We start from the raw sequence: 20,000 nt of genomic DNA on the forward strand, positions 1-20,000 counted from the left end.
GACAATTTGCATTCTATATTAGCTCTAACCATCATTATCGAGCACTTTCGTACCTACGAGTACCCACCAACACTCATATATATATATATATATATATATATATATATATATATATATATATATATATATATATATATATCTTTCTCTCTCTCTCTCTCTCTGGGTGTGTGTGTGTGTGTGTGTGTGTGTGTGTGTGTGTTCATTCGTGTTGTTTATGGATGAAATCAATTTTATCAGATAATGTAAGAGTGCACATTAGATAACTTTATCATTTATTATATCATTGTAACCCGCCAAGAGCCTGCATAATTTCGCGGGATAAGCTGCGTGTTATCATTAACATTATTTATTATTATTATTATTATTATTATTGTTGTTGTATTGACCCCTGTGACCCTGACTGATTACAATATTACCTATGAAATCCATTTCAATTTTTTTTGACAGATCATCCTCAGCAACAGTTTCGAGACTCTACAGAAAGATTTGGTGAAAGCCATCCAAAGAGTTTGCTACAGGAGTAAGTAGGACAAGATGCATCATCATCAACATCATTGCCTTTTTCATTCGGGGTCAGGGTATAGGCGACAAACAGTTTCTATCCTTCTCTATCCTGAGCTAACTTTTTAAACTCGTTCTATGTCTTATCACCTCTCTGGGAACAGTGATACCTGCCGGAAATGCCAGGCAGCCCCAGAGACCAGCGATCACATCGTCCTCCACTGTCCAGTAACTAAACTTGAAGGTGGCTATGAAACCGTCCTTAGGGCGGAGGAAGACTTTCGAAGCTGGGTTGACGAAATGAATCTGGAGGTGTAGCCATACACTGCTACTTCTACTACCTCTCTGTTTATCAGATTCGTTAATTCTTCTCCGTGTTCCCCGTGGCTTTCCCCTTGATCTTGAGGGTTCCAGTCCAATACTTTCTTTGTTATAGTGGAGTCATTTTTCTAAGGGTGTGTCCAATCCACCTCCATCGTCTTCTTCCTATTTCCTCTCCCACTGGTTTCTGCTGTGTTCTTTTCCATACTTTTACAGTCTTAATTCTATCCATCCATTTTATTCTGAGTAGCTTACGCGCCATGCACCTGTTTACGAAAAACCCATATTTAAAAATTTGGCCAGAAAACTCCCGTCCTTCAAATATTTTGATCGATTTAAATGACCCTCATCTTGGCAAAAACTCTAAAACCTGGGAAACGATACAGTGAGAGAATGCGAGTAAAGAGCCTTTTCCAAGGACTCAACTATGCACTGAGATAGACTCGAACTCAGGACCTCCCGATCCGAAAGCGAGTGTCATAGTCATACCACAGGACCACAGTGTCGCACAATACTGCAATTAGCTCTCTCCTTGTAGCTAATTTCCCAGATGTTCCCTAAATACTCCACCGCCACCCAAAACAACAATAGATTGTCATTTCATTCAAACACATCAGCATTAAGTAACACACAGAACCAACAAATATAAAAAATTTCTTCCCAAGAACTGTCAAGGAATGGAACACTCTCCCACCAGAAATCCTAGATATTACCAACAACAACAAATTTGGACAACTATTAAACATTTATTTTTCAACTCAATAACACAATAATGGAGAGTCACCGTATAATTGTATAAAATCTGCAGTGATGGGCAATCCGCATTTTGCAGTTTGCAGATAAAGACGTTGAACTTGAACATGAATTTGAAGTTCATGCTGGATATCGTCCCATATTATTTGAGAGGGTTTGCCAAGATGAGAAACGTGTAGTGTAAATCGATCATGCGGCTATGTGGTCTTGTGGTATGACACTCGCTGTCGGATCGGAAGGCCCTGGGTTTAGTCTTTGGAAAAAGGCTCTCTGCTCACATTCTCTTACCGTACTCCTGTGTAAAATGAGTACCTGGCCGTTAACAGCTATGTCGCTGTCGAACCCCCCCCCCCCCCCCCCGATAATATCGCCTAACAGGCCTCATTTCTCGTTCTACATGTTACGTCTTGCTGGTGGTCAGGAACCCATTGTAAAACGCTTAGAGTACGTTTAGTGGATATTGCGCTATATAAAAGCTCAAGTGTTTTTTTTAGCTCAAAATATTTGAAGGACGATTTTTTTTTAACAATTTTTTTTTTAAATACATGGTTTTCCAGAGGACTACAGTGTTATCTGGTTAACTCACTCAACCCTAACATCGACTATATCCGTAGTTTACCCGGGTTACTTTTACCCCATGCCTATTTATTACATTTTTATGAGACAATTTATAGGGGTAGTATCAAAGCTAATGTTTTTAGTTTTTTGCATGTTGATGGTAGTTGAAGAAAACTATCTATGTATATTCTCGTTTCTAATACATTTTTTTTCTTCCAATTTTGAAAAGTAGCAAAAATCTCTAGGATTGTGTGAGTGAGTTAATAAATGTGTAATCTAGGGTCCGATAAGAATTGATATCTGTCTGATTGGTGGCAATGTCAGCAAACAAGTGATTTGATGACACAGTATACAAAAGTGATATCTGTTTTTTGTTTTTAAGGGTTTTACGGCGCTTGCAACACATTTAGGTTATATCAGCGCCAGTAAAAAGGAAGAAATAAGGATAGTAAAAATTTCTAGAATTACAATTAAAGCACCCAGTAAGACATAGTGGAACTGGGAACACATGTAGATTCCAAGAGCACATTATCAAAGTACTTAGTTTGAGACCACCTATAAGTCTCATCCGGACACAGTACAAAATCCAACAAAGAGGAATACACTCAAATGCTTACATTATAAATTCAAAATAATAAATATAATAATACATAACAGAGAGATGATTTACAAGGACAAAAATATCATCTCCCAAAACAATAACTATGCATTTGACTGTTTCCCTCCCAGTTAGGACTCAGGCTAGGGCCAGGACAAAACCAAGTAATCTCTTTCCAAGACAAAGACAGAAAGTAAGTTGGAAAACAGATATAGGGGATAGAAGACACAGCAAGTACCTCCCTGCCCGCTATGGGAGGTCAGGAACCCCACCCAGGGTGGCAATGTCAGCAAACAACTGATGCGATGACACAGTAAACAAAGTGATATCTGACTTTCCTCGTAATGACGCATTGTAACTTAGTAACTGGTTCTAAACTGTTGGAACAATGGCTGACGCCATTATGAAATACTTCTCCGACGAGCATAAAAGTGTATCCAGATGAGAAAAACATTATAAATCTGATCATGTTTTTGAATTTTATACATTCTGATCACACGACATGTGAAAAAGTTCTAACCAGCATGAATAATAAAAAGTACCGATTTTCATTGTTTAGAACCAAGCTGCTGGTTGCTGGGACATGACATCAAACTATTGAATCTTATTGTTATCTGAGCGATATGTGGCAAAGTCGGCAAACAAGCAATTTGATGATACAGTATAGATAGTATGCGCTTGGCTAAGAAGCTCATAACATTGCCATCCGGAAGTATAACGGACCAACACCCAAAACTGTGTGTATCCATGAACGTTTATAGTCGGGTTAATACAGTTCAGTGAGCATTACTCATAAACGCGGATGGCAAAAAACAATAACCAAGACCTGAGTGACGTCATCTTCGAACTATCTATAGTCTGGGTAATACAGTTCAGTGAGCATTACTCATAAACGCGGATGGCAAAAAACAATAACCAAGACCTGAGTGACGTCATCTTCGAACTATCTATAGTCTGGGTAATACAGTTCAGTGAGCATTACTCATAAACGCGGATGGCAAAAAACAATAACCAAGACCTGAGTGACGTCATCTTCGAACTATCTATAGTCTGGGTAATACAGTTCAGTGAGCATTACTCATAAACGCGGATGGCAAAAAACAATAACCAAGACCTGAGTGACGTCATCTTCGAACTATCTATAGTCTGGGTAATACAGTTCAGTGAGCATTACTCATAAACGCGGATGGCAAAAAACAATAACCAAGACCTGAGTGACGTCATCTTCGAACTATCTATAGTCTGGGTAATACAGTTCAGTGAGCATTACTCATAAACGCGGATGGCAAAAAACAATAACCAAGACCTGAGTGACGTCATCTTCGAACTATCTATAGTCTGGGTAATACAGTTCAGTGAGCATTACTCATAAACGCGGATGGCAAAAAACAATAACCAAGACCTGAGTGACGTCATCTTCGAACTATGTATACAAAATGTTAACCGACTCGTGACACGGGGAGGAACTGCATGTGATCTAAAAGTACATTCTACCCACTAAAGCAGCTGACGAGCTCTTCGATCCTTCAATTGTCACCCTTCGCCTCAAAACGGTATTAAGTCGGGTTGGTTAAGATGTTGAAAATTGAATTTATAGCCAGAAATATCAGACTTGTGTTGAGTTTGTATGTTTTATTTAGGAGAATGGATACCATGTTTTAGGGTGCTAATGCCAACAATTTATATTTTTGACCTGTTTTAACATTTAATTCAGCTTTTAAGCATCTGGTTCGTTCCGACATAATACCGTTTTGAGACGATGGGTCACAATTGTTATCAGCAATCGATTTCAACAAAAATTATCTCATGACTTGTTTTGTTTTTAAGGGTTTGACGGCGCTGGCAACACATTTAGGTCATATCAACGCCAGTAAAAAGGATGAAAATAAGATAGTAAAAACATTTCAGGTGATGTACAGTTAAAAGGACTTGAGGAAAAAGTAAGACATAGGTAGGGGAAATGGTTCAAATAGGGAACAGAAGTAGAATCCAAGAGCACACTATCAGTGTACTTTGTTTGTTTGTTTTTAAGGGTTTTACGGCGCTTGCAACACATTTAAGTTATATCAGCGCCAGTAAAAAGGAAGAAAATGGGATAGTAAAAAGTTATAGAATTAAAATTAAAGCACCCAAGAAAAAGTAAGACATAGGGGAACTGGGAACAAATAGGGATCAGATGTAGATTCCAAGAGCACACCACCAATGTACTTAGTTTGAGATCACCTATAAGTCTCATCCGGACACAAGCAAAAAATCCAACAAAGAGGAATACACTTAAATGCTTACATTATACATTAAAAATAACAAATATAATAATACATAACAGAGAGATGATTTACAAGGGAAAAAAATATCATCTCCCAAAACAATAACTATGCCTTTGACGGTTTCCCTCCCAGCTAGGACTCCGGCCAGGGCCAGGACAAAACCCAGTAATCTCATTCCAAAACAAAGACAGAAAACATGTTGGAAAACAGATAAAAGGGGATAGAAGACACAGTATGTACTCCCCTACCCACTATGGGAGGTCAGGGACCCCACCCAGGCAGTTTTATCAGTTAAAAATTTTTTTTTTTTCCATATATGTCGGAATTTCCCAAGTTGCTGTCTAGTAAATATTACTCCTCTTATCTATGTATTATTATCATTGTTTTCCATCACAAATAGGGAATGGGATTAGCGGAAGAGTAGCGTCCCTTGATTGGACGTCACCGGCGGAGAAGTTATTTGTAAACAAACCATCTTTTATTTTTAATTTGTAGTCTACATCATATTTTGTTCACATTTCATAATGGGGAAATCTAAAGAAAAGATCTACGTTGATTATGATATATATATATATATATATATATATATATATATATATATATATATATATATATATATATATATATATATATATATATATATATGCATTTTTAAAAACAGAAATATGAATAATAAATTTGGATTTGGAGCGGCTTGGCTTGTTTACAAATAACTTCTCCGCCGGTGACGTCCAATCAAGGGACGCTACTCTTCCGCTAATCTCATTCCCTATAAATTAATACAACATTAACAAAACCAAAGGAGCCGAGGTCGATTCCGTGTGAAGACGGAGATTTTTTATCCAACCATCCTGTCCACCTACCAGTGATTGATTGGTTAGCTGGGGCTGTTAAATTTGGTGGAAAGTACTCGTAATTTACGCTAAGACAAGTGTCCTATCCAAAAGAGAACAAGCAATTGATACTGATCCGTTTTTTTTCTTTTTTTCACAGGTTAGAAGAGATCTCCTGGTATGGTTTGATGCTTATGAAGGATCTCTGGACTCATTCTCAAGTAACGTAATTGGGACAGTTTCCATATTTTCTCAAATGTTCAAATCTGTCGTTTATATTTTATAATAAACAAACAATATGCACGTATCCAAGGCGTATTTTAAATGGTTTCAAAACAATGCCTCATTCATATCGTGTTGTCTTAATTGTGCTCATATGACCTAAATGTGTTGCAAGCGCCGTAAAATCCTTTTTAACCCCCCCCCCCCCCCCCCAAAAAAAAAAAAAGGCCCATCCAGTAGAAAAGACTGAAACCAAAAACAGTTGCACCAAAAAACAACCCCCTTACTCATTATAACAATAATCCATAATGCTATTATTTATAAAAATCAGCTAATGATAAACGTTAAATAATTCAAAATATCTATCCATATCTTTTTATTTTTTTAATTTAATTCTTTTAAAGGGTTTTACGGCGCTTGCTACACATTCAGGTTATATCAGCGCCAGAAAAAAAGAAAGAAAATGGGATAGTAAAATGTTCTAGAATGACAACTAAAGCACCCAATAAAAGGTAAGGCAAAGGGGAATTGGTTCAAAATGGAACATGTAGATTCCAAGAGTACACCATCAGTCTTAGTTTGAGATCACCTAAAAGTCTCATTCGGAAACAAGCCAAGGACTCCGTCGAGGACAAAACCAAGCAATCTCATTCGAAGATAAAGACAGAAAGCAAATTGGAAAACCTGTTGCAGACATCGGCGATCATGTCCCTCCAACCATATCTGTCCTCAGATCTTATCAATAGCTCGATTCCTGTTCCTCCTCCACCAATCCATCCGTTCAGATTGTCAATGTAATCGATCCTCTGTCTCCCTCTTCTATCCGTAAGTACAATGTTTAGGGGATAGGGGATAGAAGACGCATTAAGAGCAACCCTGTACACTATGGGAGGCCAGGAGCCCCACCCAGGACTCAATCAGTATTTTATTTATATATATATATATATATATATATATTATATATATATATATATATATATATATATATATATATATATATATATATATATATATATATACTAGTAAAAAGCCCGCAATTTCGCGGGGAAAGAACTATTTTCACTCGATACTATACTCACTATCATTTAATGAGGGCAGATTGGTAAACAACGTTGTCTGTGTAATTTGGTATATCTTCGGTTGATTTTTCTGTGTGGCCCAACATGAAGTGTAAGCCACTATAGCCTCTGACCCGTGACACAGCAACATACAGTTGTCCGTGTGTGAATACCGGTTGTGGTAAGAAAATCCCCATCTTGCTTAATGTCTGCCCCTGAGACTTGTTAATTGTCATTGCATATGACAATTTTACCGGAAACTGTCTTCTATTTATAATAAATGGTAAGCCTGAATCAGTTGTTGTCGTCAGATTGATTCTAGGGATAAACACTATGTCGCCAGCTCTACTACCGGTAATTATCTTGGCTTCTAATACTTTTGAACCTAATTTAATTATTAACAAACGGGTGCCATTTAGGAGGCCTGATTTAGGATTTATATTTCTAAGCAGCATGACTGACGTGTTGGCTTTCAAATGTAATGCATGTGGAGGAAGTCCGGGAGGTGTAAGTTCGTTCAAGAATTCAATCGGGTATAAGTTGATGTCAGAGTCACTTTGAATGGAATAAGCACTGCGGTAAATTTGTTCAGTTGATGAGGTCAACCTGGACAGAACGGCTGCATTTATTTTGTCAACATTTTCATGGGTTGTAGTCAAAATTGCTCTCTCTGATAGATAACGTTCATCCGCAAAGTTCAGATTCAAATCATTGTATACAGCATTTATCAAGCATTCTGGGTCATTTTCAGGAAGGCATAGCGCTGTAGGTAATTTAACAGAATACTTTCCTATTTCGCTGAAAACCGGCTCTGTACCATTTCCGATGCGGAGAAGCCAATTTGCAAAACAGTTATTGTCATCACTAACCCCCATGTTCTTGTTCATGTGAAAAATGGTGACAAAATTCCAAATAATTGACTTGTTAAGTTGACACTTAATATATCGGCTTCACTTCCTTTGTTAACAACAGGTAGAATTTCCCGAAAATCCCATCCAAGTACAACCACTTTGCCCCCAAAAGGTTTTGAACTGCCTGTTATGTCACAAAATGTCCTGCTCACACATTCAAACACACGCCTGTCCATCATAGGTGCTTCATCCCAAATTATGAGAGAACTACTCTTCAGTAAGTTAGCTGTGTCTGATTGGCGACTGATGCTACAGGTGCTGTTATCCGTTATTGGAATTGGAATTTTGAACGTTGAATGTGCTGTTCTACCACCGTGCTGACAAAAGATCAAAGGTGAAAATACAATTTTAAAGAATACTGGGGATGTAGGAGCTTTCGGAATGTCTCCCCTTTACTTAACTTATGGAAAAACAAACACCCTAGCACCTTTAATAACACTTATGACTAACCTCTCGAGCTAACCCTAATAGTAAAAAAAGAATCAAAATGGCGACTGAAATACCTTCTTCATGTGATCAAGTGAATAATATCACTATGAATGCCACGATTTGCTGAAAAATGCCAACATACACACACACATGTATACACCACACACAACACACACACAAACATGCACACACACACACATACACACAAACATATCATAACAAAACTGATCACCGCTAAATCAACAACACAACGGAAGTAATAATAATACTTGATGTCATAAATAGATGACGCAAATTGACAACTTTTTACAGTGTCAAAATTAGTTGATTTTGGGAGCTAAGTGTCGTCGGTACATATTTTATGATATTATCTGTTTGACTCAACGAACTTTCAAACTGACTTTAAATTATAAAAGGAAATCAAGTTATCTGTTTATCTATCTGTAAAAAATACATTTCTAATTTTCAAATCTTTCAGTAGAGTTGTGCGCCGTATCAATTTTTTTATTGACTCAAAAAAACACAATGTTCTCCACAATGCTATATTTTTTTAAGAAAGGATATCTCGTTTTGTCACAAAAGTTGAGCAAAGTCGAGCATGGTCAGTGACGGAGTGGGTGACAGTGATTGTGGAGAATTTTGGTCCTCTAAGTTGTTTAGATGATGCACTTTATATACACATTACCCCACTCGACCCAGTTGTGAATGAGTACCTGGCTATCGGCAGTGACAAATATTGTAAGAGTGTTAGTACGAAAAGGATTTCATGATGCATAAAAAAGGGGCTCAGCGGTATGGTCTTCGCTTCCTACCTGAAAGGTACCATGTTAGATCACTGACCGCTGCGCTGTGTGGCCTTGAGCAAATCAAACCGCCCTAGCTCAATTTTCGGCACTGCACTGTCTTTTCTTTTTTGAAAATATGTGAGATAAAAATCTGAACAAGTGTGCATAAAAGGTGCATGAGAGGTCAGACCGCTTATCAGAAGGTCTGAGGTTCAAGACCCAGTCGTGGTAGACTGATGTTTTGGGATTTATTATTTTTTCTTTCTTTCTTTCTTTCTTTTTGTTTGTTTTTAAGGGTTTTACGGCACTTGCAACACATTTAGGTCACATCAGCGCCAGTAAAAAGGGAAATGGGATAGTAAAAAGTTTTAGAATTACAATTAAAGCACCCAAGAACAGGTAAGACAAAGGGGAATTGGTTCAAATAAGAAACGGGTGTAGATTCCAAGAGCACACTATCAAAGTACATAGTTTGAGATCACTAAACGTCTCATCCAGACACCATCACAGGTCCCCACTAAGAGGAACACACTCAAATGTTTTACAAATCATATATAATATAAAGAAAACATAATACAGTACATAACAGAGAGATGATTTACAAGGAAAAAAATATCATCTCCCAAAACTAACTACATTTGACTGTTTCCCTCTCAGCCAGGGCATCCGGCCAGGACCAGGACAAAACCAAGTAATCTCATTCCAAGACAAAGACAGAAAGCATGTTGGAAAACAGATGTAGGGAAATCGAAGACACATTAAGTACCTCCCTGCCCACTATGGGAGGTCGCGAATTTCTTTGTCTGGCACCTTTCATGCACACTTGTTCAAATCTCTGTCTTTTCTTTTACACATCTTGCTATTTCGGTAAGTCAGTTAATAAACATAGTTTAAATCAAATAAACAAAACACAGTAAAATTTTGTTGGTTCATTTCAGATTCAGTCAGTGCTAATGTCACCACGAAAAGAAAAACAGTAACAAGTTGTAAACAGATCAATTATTTAAAAAAAAATAAATTAAAAAGGTAGCATGAGGGATAGCGCTGTAAATTGCATTTTGCATTCATGAATGGTTAAACCAATTCACAATGTTTTGTTTTTAAGGGTTTTACGGCGCTTGTTTTGTTTTTTTGTTTTTAAGGGTTTTACGGCGCTTGCAACACATTTAGGTTATATCAGCGCCAGTAAAAAGGAAGAAAATGGTATAGTAAAAAGTTCTAGAATTACAATTAAAGCACCCAAGAAAAAGTAAGACAAAGGGGAACTGAGAACAAATAGGGATCAGATGTAGATTCCAAGAGCATACCACCAATGTACTTAGTTTGAAATCACCTACAAGTCTCATCCAGACACAAGCACAAAATCCAACAAAGAGGAACACACTCAAATGCGTACATTATACATTCAAAATAAAAATAATACATAACAGAGAGATGATTTACAAGGAAAAAAATATCATCTCCCAAAACAATAACTATGCATTTGACTGTTTCCCTCCCAGCTAGGATTCCGGCCAGTGCCAGGACAAAACCAAGTAATCTCATTCCGAGACAAAGACAGAAAGCAAGTTGGAAAACAGATATAAGGGGATAGAAGACACAGTATGTACCTCCCTGCCCGCTATGGGAGGTCAGGATCCCCACCCAGTTACGGCGCTTGCAACACATTAAGGTCATATCAGCGCCAGTAAAAAGGAAGAAAATGGGATAGTGAAAATTTCTGAAATTACAATTAAAGCACCCAAGAGAAAGTAAGACAAAGGGGAACTGGAAACAAATAGGGATCAGATGTAGATTCCAAGAGCATACCACCAATGTATACTTAGTTTGAGATCACCTATAAGTCTCATCCGGACAAAAGCACAAAATCCAACAAAGAGGAATACACTCAAATGCTTACATTATACATTCAAAATAACAAATATAATAATACATAACAGAGAGATGATTTACAAGGAAAAAAAGATCATGTCCCAAAACAATAACTATGCATTTGACTGTTTCCCTCCCAGTCAAGAACTCCGGCAAGGGTCAGAACAAAACCAAGTTATCTCATTCCAAGACAAAGACAGAAAGCAAATTGGAAAAAAAAGGTCTAAGGAAATAGAAGACACAGTAAGTGCCTCCCTGCCCACTATGGGGGGCAAGGAACCCCACTCAGTCAATTCACAATGTTTGAGAGACTGCAGTTGGTCCATTATTAAAATGTAAACAAGATTTTATCGTATTATGTTTGTTTGTTGTTTTTAAGGGTGTTACAGCGCCTGCAACACATTTAGGTCAAATCAGCGCCCGTAAAAAGAAGAACATAGGATAGCAACAATATTCTAAATTTACAATCAAAGCACCCAAGAAAAAGTAAGACAAGGGGGAATAGGTTCAAAAAAGGAAACAAGATGTAGATTCCAAGAGCATACCATCAATAATTTACAAGGGAAATAATATCATCTCCTAAAACTATAACTATGACATTTTCATTCCCAGTTAAGGACTCCAGTCAGGACTGGGACAAAACTAAGTAGGCCTAATCCTGTTCCAAGAGAAAGACAGAAAGCATTATCGAAGTAACCTTGAAAATATTGAACAAATCACAAAAAGTAACAAGATTCAACAATAAGTCAAAACCGTGTTTCTTAAAAACAAAAAACGAAAGAATTTTGATTGTTTTGCATAAATTTTTCATCAATAAATAAATAAATATCACATTTTTGGGCAATTCCGTGTGTCACTGATGCAACAAGCAGGGCAATCTTACTTATCTCAAAAATACAATTTTGATGACAAAGTGATACAAGGCTGCTAGAACTAGAAGCTGTGGACTGTAAAAGTCATAAACAAAAATGAATATAACAGCTTCAAAAAAGAACAAAATAAATACCAAACACGGAACGTTTCGGGCTCAAAACCCTTCTTCAGCCAACAACAAAAAACAATAAAGGCATAAATACATTTCTAAATTCCAGATAGATTTATGTCTCTATTGCTCATAAAACAAATAAAACAGAGAGAGAGAGAGAGAGAGAGAGAGAGAGAGAGAGAGAGAGAGAGAGAGAGAGAGAGAGAGAGAGAGAGAGAGAGAGAGAGAGAGAGAGAGAGAGAGAGAGAGAGAGAGAGAGAGTAGAGACTCCCTGTCCTTCATTTTGTCAGCTTTGGAGACGGAATTCCATATTCATTTGGTAAAAGGAGACAAGGCTTGTGACATAGTAAGGTTTTCTCCCACATAACTCAAAGCGTGCACTGAAACTTGTGAAGCACCATCTTCTGGATGGGATTTTTTCAAATGAGACACTGTTGGACGTAGTAAGTTGGCTATTCTTTTTAGAATGACTGAGTGGTTTGTTATTGGAGTTATCTGTCTTGGATGTCGATGGACCGGGATCAGGCGGGCTGTACTGAGCTGCAACTGGAAAACGTTTTTTATCAATTTTAAAAACAGGAATAAATTCGTTTTTTCTAGAACATTCAATATCCATTTCAAATTTATGTTTATTTAAAGTTTTTAAAAGTCTCTCTAGATAAATCATTTTTTTTCTTTTCTTTTGTAATTAAAATGAGAGCAGAGAGAGGGAGAGAGAGAGAGAGAGAGAGAGAGAGAGAGAGAGAGAGAGAGAGAGAGAGAGAGAGAGGGAGGGAGAGGAGGGAGAGAGAGAGAGAGAGAGAGAGAGAGGAGAGGGAGAGGAGAGGAGAGAGAGAGAGAGAGGAGAGAGAGAGAGAGAGAGAGAGAGAGAGAGAGAGAGAGAGGAGAGAGAGAGAGAGAGAGAGTAGAGACTCCCTGTCCTTCATTTTGTCAGCTTTAGAGACGGAATTTCCATGTTCATTTGGTAAAAGGAGACAAGGCTTGTGACATAGTAAGGTTTTCTCCCACATAACTCAAAGCGTGCACTGAAACTTGTGAAGCACCATCTTCTGGATGGGATTTTTTCAAATGAGACTGAAAATTCCGTTTGTCGTTGAAACCTTTTCCACATTTGTGACACGGATATCTCTTTTCCCTTGAGTGGGTCCATAAATGGGTTTGACAACTGGATTTCTGTGAAAAGGCAGCTCCACAAATGGAGCATTTGTATGGTTTCAAACCTGAGTGATTCGCGGTGTGTCGTAGCTGATTGCTCTTACTGTCAAATTGCTTCCCGCATATTTGGCACCTAAAGAACTTCAAGGGTTCGTTGCTGTGTTTCCTGTTACGGTGGTGAAATAAACCGACGCTGGTGGTGTACGATTTTTCACAATCGCTGCATTTAAAGACGCTCTTGCCGTCGTGCACTTTTCTTTTGTGGTTTAAGCATTTGTAAAAGGTATAAAATGATTCCCCGCATTTGTTGCACTTGTAAGGCATTTCATTTAGATGGGTGTTCTTCAAATGAGATTCTAAATCTAAAGGGGAAGTAAAGGTGACGTCGTCATTATTACACAGAAGACAATAATTGAGCTCTTCGATATGCGAGGACAATATGTGTAAGGCGAAAGGAATGCTTCTTTTGAATTGTCTTTTACAAAGAGAGCACTTGTATTGCTTTTCATTGGTTGCAGCACCGACGTGAGAAGGACCAAACTCTGCGGTATGGGCCTCTAATAATGAGGAAGACGCAAATGATTTGTCGCAAAGAGAACATTTAAAAGGTCGTTCTCCGGTATGACTCAATTTGTGGAAAGATAATTGACCAGGCGCGATAAACCCTCTACCGCAATGAGAACATCTGTACGGATAAATCTTAGTATGAGTGATCTGGTGGGAATTTCGAGCAGTACTTTGTGTGAACGTTTTGGGACACATGGAACATTTATAGGGCCTGTCTCCGCTGTGGAGTCTCATATGACGTTTCATGTTGTTCTGGTTTAGTTTTTTCCCGCATATTGTGCAAGGAGCGGGTCCCAGTAAGTGCTGAATTCTTTTGTGATTTTTCAACCGGATCGGGCACTTGAACGTCTTACCACAGACGTCGCACATAAGATTGCTGTTTGTTAAATGACATCTCATATGGTTGCGAAGATACTGCCTCAGTTTGAACTCTCTACCACATACTTGACATTTTTGAGGTCCGTACTTATCAAACTCCTCATGACGCTGCATGTGCTCGTTAAAAATTCTTTTTGCTGCAAACTCTTTACCACATATTGTACATTTGTGAAAACCGGTACTGTCAAATTCTAAATGACGTTTCATATGCACTTGGAGACTTTTCTTAGCCATCAATACTTTGTTACAAATTGTACATTTTTGAGGGCCGTTCTTGACAAACTCCACATGGCGTTTCATGTGCAACTGAAGAAGCTTCTTCGTCATGAACTCTTTACCACATGCCGAACATTTTTGAGGTCCATTCAAGTTGAATTCTTCATGTTGCTTCATATGCTCTTCAAGACTCCTCTTTGCTATAAATTCTTTGTCACAAACCGTACATTTTTGAGGCCCATTCTTGTCAAATTCTTCATGAGATTCCAGATGTTGCGACAAGCTTTTCTTGCATTTAAACGTAACACCGCAAATAGAACACAGTTCAGATTTATGTCCAGAAGAATGCATCAAGTCCATGTGTTTGAAAAGCGCGTATCGGAACAAAAACTCCCTATCACACTCTTTGCATTTATAATATATATCACTTTTCTGCCTTCCGTGACTCCATTCGTGATGCTGCCAAGAACGTCTTGTAACAAATTCTTTTCCACATAGCTTGCATATGTAAAGTTTATTTTCAAGATGCTTTTCTAGATGTTTCCCCAGATAATGTTTACCTTTAAAGTGTTTGTTACAGACCTTGCATATATGAGGGCCACTATCCTTATGACTCTCTAGATACTGATCTAGTTCCAATCTATTTTTGAAGGTTTCACAATCTACGCCCTCAAGGGTGGTTGAACCATCAGCGAGTAAAAAATTAACAGTAACATTTTCATCGATATAATCATCACCCATATCATTAGCTCCATCGTCTTGAGCCACTGTTGTCATGGCAACACCGACCAAATTCTCTTTTTTCACGTATGGATTGAGACGATGCTCTAAAGATTGAAGGTTTTCCAAATCTTGGGGACAGGCTGCTGGTCCAGTGCCCTGGGGGAGATCATCAGTTATAATCTCTTGTTTGGTTTCGCATTCATCAAACTTTGAATCTTGACCCGTCTGACACTCCTGAAAAGGGTTAAAAAAGAAAAAAAGTCTTAATTTATGTAAGTTTATGAAGCTGTGGTTTGTTTTTTCTTTGTTTTTAAATTGAAAAATAGTGCTTTTATATAGCACAATATCCACTAAATGTGCTCAAAGCGCTTTACAAGGACCAACAGCAACATGTAACTTGTAGAACGAAACATGACGCCTGTTAGGCGATATAACACTTTTTTTTGTGTGACAGAGACAACGCTGTCAACGGCCAGGTACTCATTTTACACCTGAGTACGGTGAGAGAATGTGAGTAAAGAGCCTTTTCCAAGGACTCAACTATGCACCGAGCAAGGCTCGAACCCAGGACCTTCCAATCCGAAAGCGAGTGTCATAAATAATAATAATAATAATAATAATGCTGAAAACCACAAGATCACATAGTCGCACTAATTATGATACAATACAACAAGGATTTCAATGAAGAGGTAGCTTTTGATTCAGTCCTTCTTTAGATCATGATTTTATCAAGTACTATCTGTGAGGCTATGTGGTCATGTGGTATGACACTTGCTTTTTGGACCGGTGGGTTCTAGGTTCGAGTTCTGCTCTTAATGTTGCATGGTTGAGTTCTTGGAGAAGACTCTTTACTCACATTCTCTCTCCGTACTTGGGTGTAAAATGGGTACCTGGCCATTAACAGCCTTGTTTCTGTCTGAAAGTATTGTAATATTGACACACAGGCATCTTATCTCAGCATACAAGTTAAGTATTGCTGTTGGCTAAGAACCCCTTATAAACTACTTTGAGCACATTTAACAGATATATGTGTGTGTCCCTGACAAAATCAGTCACATGGTGAAAAGTTTTGTTTTGCGTTTTTATTTTGCATTGTTTGAAAGCCCAATGTCTCCTGAACATTTTAATCTTTATTTGAAGCAAATCGGGTGATTTTTCATGAAGTTATGTTCATATGCATGGGCTAGGATGTGAAACCCTAATTTTAGAAATCGCTTCCAAAGTTGACAAGAGTTGAAATTAAGTATAATAATGTTGAGATGGTCACTTGGCTGGACAAGAAAAGATAAAGTGAGAAATGAATGAATTCGAAGGTTGACTAAGTGAAAAATGCATCAATAAAGATGAGAGAAGATAGATTGAAATGGTTCGGACATGTCAAGAGACGAGAACAGGAGTATGTGGGAAGGAAAGTATTGGACTTACAAATAGCGGGAAAGAGGAAAAAGGGACGCCCCAAGACTAGATGGGATAAGGTAAAGGATGATATGAAAGAACTAGGCCTGCAGGAAGATGATGCGCTAAAACGAGATGCATAGAGATGTGGCATTCATTATGGCAACCCTGCAACCTGAGGGATAAGCTGAAAGAAGAAAAAGAAGAAAAATTACCTTCATAAAAAAATTAAAATAAAATATTTAGTAGAATTCAATTAAAATATTTCATCAATATGTAGAAAAATGTTTGATTTAATGATTTTTTATGAAAAAACTCATTTTCCATAAAAATTGACCTCTTGACTAAAATTGTCAATATCTCTGTTCGAAGCTTTTCACCACGGGACTGATTATCTCAAGGGCGCCCACAATATAAATAGAGGCTCTAATGCTCAAGTACTATTATTTTTTTTGCTTTGGTTGGGGGTGGGGGTATTTTTAAAATTTTGTTGTTGCTTTGTTACGTTTTTAAAAAATCGTATAATTATTTTGAGCTTTATACAGGGCAATATCCACTAAATGTGCTCAAAACGCTTTACAAGGGTCCCTGGTCAACAGCAACATTTAACATGTAGGATGGGACATGCCGCCTGTTAGGTGATATTGCAATTTTTCGGACAAAGACAACGCTGTTAACGGCCAGATACTCATTTTACACCTGAGTATTGTGAGAGAATGTGAGTTAAGAGCCTTTTCCAAGGACTCAACTATGTGCCAGGTGCGAGGCTCGAACTCAGGACCTTCCGATACGAAACAACACTGTCAACGGCCAGGTACTCATTTTACACCTGAGTACGGTGAGAGTAAAGAGCCTTTTCCAAGGACTCAACTATGCGCCGAGCAAGGCTCAAACCCAGGACCTTCCAACCGAAAGTGAGTGGTCATACCACAAGACCACATAGCCGCACTAATTATGATACAATACAACATGGATTTCAATGAAGAGGTAGCTTTTGATTCAGTCCTTCTTTAGATCATGATTTTATCAAGTACTATCTGTGTGGCTATGTGGTCATGTGGTATGGCACTTGCTTTTTGAACCGGTAGGTTCTGGGTTCGAGTTCTGCTCTTAATGTTGCATGGTTGAGTTCTTGGAGAAGACTCTTTACTCACATTCTCTCTCCGTACTTGGGTGTAAAATGGGTACCTGGCCATTAACAGCTTTGTTTCTGTCTGAAAAAATTGTAATATTGACACATGGGCATCTTGTCTCAACAAATACGTCAAGTATTGCTGTTGGCTAAGGACCCCTTATAAAGCACTTTGAGCACATTTAACAGATATATGTGTGTGTCCCTGACATAATCAGTCACATGGTGAAAAGTTTTGTTTTGCGTTTTTATTTTGCATTGTTTGAAAGCCCAATGTCTCCTGAACATTTTAATCTTTATTTGAAGCAAATTTTTAAAATTTTGTTGTTGCTTTGTTACGTTTTTAAAAAATCGTATAATTATTTTGAGCATTATATAGCGCAATATCCACTAAATGTGCTCAAAACGCTTTACAAGGGGTCCCTGCTCAACAGCAACATTTAACATGTAGATGGGACATGCCGCCTGTTAGGCGATATTACAATTTTTCGGACAAAGACAACGCTGTTAACAGCCAGGTACTCATTTTACACCTGAGTACGGTGAGAGAATGTGAGCCTTTTCCAAGGACTCAACTATGCACCAGGTGCGAGGCTCGAACCCAGGACCTTCATACCACTAGACCACATAATTATAATTCAAAGACACGTACGAAAAGAAGAAAAAGAAAAACAGGCTGGATGAACAATATCAGACATGTTTTTCTTTGGCACGAAAAAAATGAATGATGCCTGCTTTTTGTCCTTAATGCAAGTTGTCATAACCATATCTCAAAGGTTGACCTTGTTACAACTCTGTTGAACTGTTCTTTCAGTTGATTCACGCTGCCAATCCCAACAATCACACCTTAACCAGCGGGTGATTCGTGTGTCACACAAAATCCAGAGTAAGATTTTGTTTTAAACACAAAAAAACAAAACAAAAAAAAAACAACAAAACACAAAAACAAAAAACCAAAAAACAAACTAAATAAAAAATAAAAAATAGGAAAAGACACTTTTCTTGGTTTTAAATTTCAAACGGGCTCGACATATTCTCATTATTGATTCCAGATGTCCGTTGTCTTATCAAAAAGCAAAAATACAATTTTAAAAATTACGCCTTTTGTAACGGCACCATAAGATCCTATTGCCTAGGCATTCCATGAAGGAATATAGATAATCCATCAAACAGGATGTCTGATGTCAACAGGAATCACCCTTGTTGTCCAAGTGAGCAAATTTGGGGGTTAATAATCAAGAAGAGAAGCCCCCCGAGAAACATCCAATAATAACAGTATTGATAAAATCTCAAATGAATAAAGAATAATTTTTGTTTTTGAATTACTCATACCTTGTCCTCCTCTTTTGTTTTGTCTGACATAATCTTCACTTTCACCAAGCCCTCCATGTCCTCTGTAGGCAAATCTGTTTCCTCATTTAAAATTTCAATATCGTAAACCTGGGGAAACCGCAAAGAAGGAAAATTGAAAATGGTTAAAATCAGCTCAAAAAGTTTGGCTTTCTTTCATGAGCACAGGCAGTACCGATAGCTCAGTTAGTAGAGCACTCACTTCAAACATAATGGGTCCAAGATTGATTCCGGGTGCGGTCAAGATTTTTTATGACCCCCATATCCACCCAGCAGTGATTGGGTAGCTTGGTCTGTAGCTCTGGTGGAAAGTACCTGCGATAGACTAACACTCTATCCAAAGAGTAGCAAGCAATTGCTATTGTCCATTTCACACTATAGAAACCAGGATAAACTCCCGACTCCATGGGCCAAAGGACTCTGCTGAAGGACTACTTTCTTTTTGTGAGCACAAAACTACTGATTTGGAGATGGCTTGAAACCAAGAAATCTCATTCCAAGACAAAGACAGAAAGCATGTTGGAAAATAGAATTGGGGGATAGAAGATAGAGTAAGTGCCTCTCTGCTTACTATGGGAGGAAGTAGCTTTTGATTCAGTCCTTTAGATCATGATTTTCTTTTTTTTTAAAGTACCATCTGTGTGGCTATGTGGTCTTGTGGTATGACGCTTGCTTTTTGGACTGGTAGGTCCTGGGTTCGAGTTCCGCTCTTAATGTTGCATGGTTGAGTCCTTGGAGAAGACTGTTTACCCACATGCTCTCTCCGTACTTGCGTGTAAAATGGGTACCTGGCAATTAACAGCTTTGTTTCTGTCCGAAAAAATTGTAATATTGACACTCAGGCATCTTATCTCAGCATACAAGTTAAGTATTGCTGTTGGCTAAGGACCCCTTATAAACTACTTTGAGCACATTTAACGGATATATCCATTTCACACTATATAAACTGGGATAAACTCTGACTCCATGGGCCAAAGGACTCTGTTGAAGA

At 38.0% G+C, this 20,000-nt stretch overlaps 2 protein-coding genes across 7 annotated transcripts in view; one reads left to right on the top strand and one right to left on the bottom strand.

Annotated features, from left to right (window-relative positions):
- Nucleotides 1-6,138, top strand: part of LOC144978135 (collagen alpha-6(VI) chain-like) — a 66,945-nt gene extending 60,807 nt beyond the window's left edge. For all 4 annotated transcript variants that reach the window (XM_078923791.1, XM_078923788.1, XM_078923789.1 and 1 more), the window contains 2 exons: nucleotides 448-520; nucleotides 5,992-6,138. In XM_078923791.1, coding sequence (XP_078779917.1) covers nucleotides 448-520; nucleotides 5,992-5,996 — 78 coding nt within the window. In that variant the 3' untranslated portion in view covers nucleotides 5,997-6,138. The remainder of the gene's footprint in view (nucleotides 1-447; nucleotides 521-5,991) is intronic.
- A 6,577-nt stretch (nucleotides 6,139-12,715) lies between these two features.
- Nucleotides 12,716-20,000, bottom strand: part of LOC144978136 (uncharacterized) — a 17,863-nt gene continuing 10,578 nt past the window's right edge. For all 3 annotated transcript variants that reach the window (XM_078923794.1, XM_078923792.1, XM_078923793.1), the window contains exons 9-10: nucleotides 18,992-19,099; nucleotides 12,716-15,366 (exon numbers count right to left, since the gene is read on the bottom strand). In XM_078923794.1, coding sequence (XP_078779920.1) covers nucleotides 13,051-15,366; nucleotides 18,992-19,099 — 2,424 coding nt within the window. In that variant the 3' untranslated portion in view covers nucleotides 12,716-13,050. The remainder of the gene's footprint in view (nucleotides 15,367-18,991; nucleotides 19,100-20,000) is intronic.

This window comes from Berghia stephanieae, chromosome 8, assembly GCF_034508935.2.
Source record: "Berghia stephanieae isolate SIO BIC M18660-M18661 chromosome 8, UCSD_Bste_1.3, whole genome shotgun sequence".
Classification (NCBI taxonomy): Eukaryota; Metazoa; Mollusca; class Gastropoda; order Nudibranchia; family Aeolidiidae; genus Berghia; species Berghia stephanieae.